A 1,057-nucleotide genomic window follows, 5' to 3' on the forward strand; every position below is an offset into this window, starting at 1 on the left:
GCCCCGAAGGCGCGCCACACGTGGTGTCAGAGGCAATCACCGATGCGCTTATGGCGATAGCAGCGGCGCACTTGCCGCCGCCGGCCGCAGCTGCCCAAGCCCGCTGCGACGCGCCGCCGACTGCGCAGGCCGCTTTGCTTGAGGCCGCGCCGACCACAACGCCTAGCGCCGCGGTGGCCTCCGCCCCTGCAGCTACGCCGGCGATGGCAGCCGTGCAGGAGCCCGCTCCGACAACCGCCCCAGCCCGCAAGCCGAGGCTACTCGCCTTTGCGGCTGCAGCTGCGCCGGACGTGCACGCACTCGACGAGACCGCGCCGCCGCCGCCGGCCGCGGGCGCCGCCAAGCTGGACCTCATCGCCTGGGCGGCTGCAAACGATGACATCATTGCTTGGGACGCGCGGCTCCCCGTGCCCAGCTACGATGCACCCGAGCGGCCGTTTACGGACGTAGAGGCGCGTTTTGCTGCCTGGCGTGGCTCTGTTTTCTGTCCGGCGGTGCCTCTCTCGCCGGAAGACCCGATACAGTTGTCTGAGCCAGCCGCCGCACGCGACAACGGCGCTGGCCCGTCCCCGAGCGGCAGCGCCACCGACGGCGGCGGCAGCGGCCGCGGAGCGCGGGACGGGAGCGCTGACAGCGGTGCCCCGCGGCGCCGCGGCGGTGGCGGCGGCGGCACCCGGTGGGCGCGCAGCCGCAGCAGGAGCAGGAGCAGAAGCAGGAGCAGGAGCCGCAGCGGCGACGGCCGCGGCGGCGGCAGGTGGACGGCACCCAGGCTTGAGCCGCGCCTTGGCCCGAAGGTGCCTCCGCGGGTGGTGGCTGGCGCGAAGAGGGGCTGGGGCGGGGGCGGCCGCGCGGCCAGGAGCCGCAGCAGGAGCCGGGGCGACAGGGGGCGAGGGCGGGGCGGCGGCGGCAAGGGCGGCCGGAGCCGCTCCCGCAGCAGCAGCAGGAGCGGGCGCGGCCGAGACGGGGGCCCGAGCATGACGAGCCGCGGCCGCGCGAGCAGCAGCGACGGCGGCAGCCCGCGGGGGCGCGGCGCGGACGGCCGCGGCAGGAGCAGGGG

At 76.7% G+C, this 1,057-nt stretch overlaps 1 protein-coding gene across 1 annotated transcript; it reads left to right on the top strand.

The window, feature by feature from the left end:
• Window positions 1-794: 794 nt before the first annotated feature.
• Window positions 795-978, top strand: MNEG_12707 (hypothetical protein; the record flags this gene model as incomplete). The annotated part of the gene is made up of 1 exon (XM_014038821.1): window positions 795-978. A coding segment is annotated over one exon (184 nt), but the record flags the coding sequence as incomplete, so codon positions are not given.
• Window positions 979-1,057: the final 79 nt, after the last annotated feature.

Source organism: Monoraphidium neglectum (genome assembly GCF_000611645.1).
Source record: "Monoraphidium neglectum strain SAG 48.87 unplaced genomic scaffold scaffold03390, whole genome shotgun sequence".
NCBI classification, from domain to species: domain Eukaryota; kingdom Viridiplantae; phylum Chlorophyta; class Chlorophyceae; order Sphaeropleales; family Selenastraceae; genus Monoraphidium; species Monoraphidium neglectum.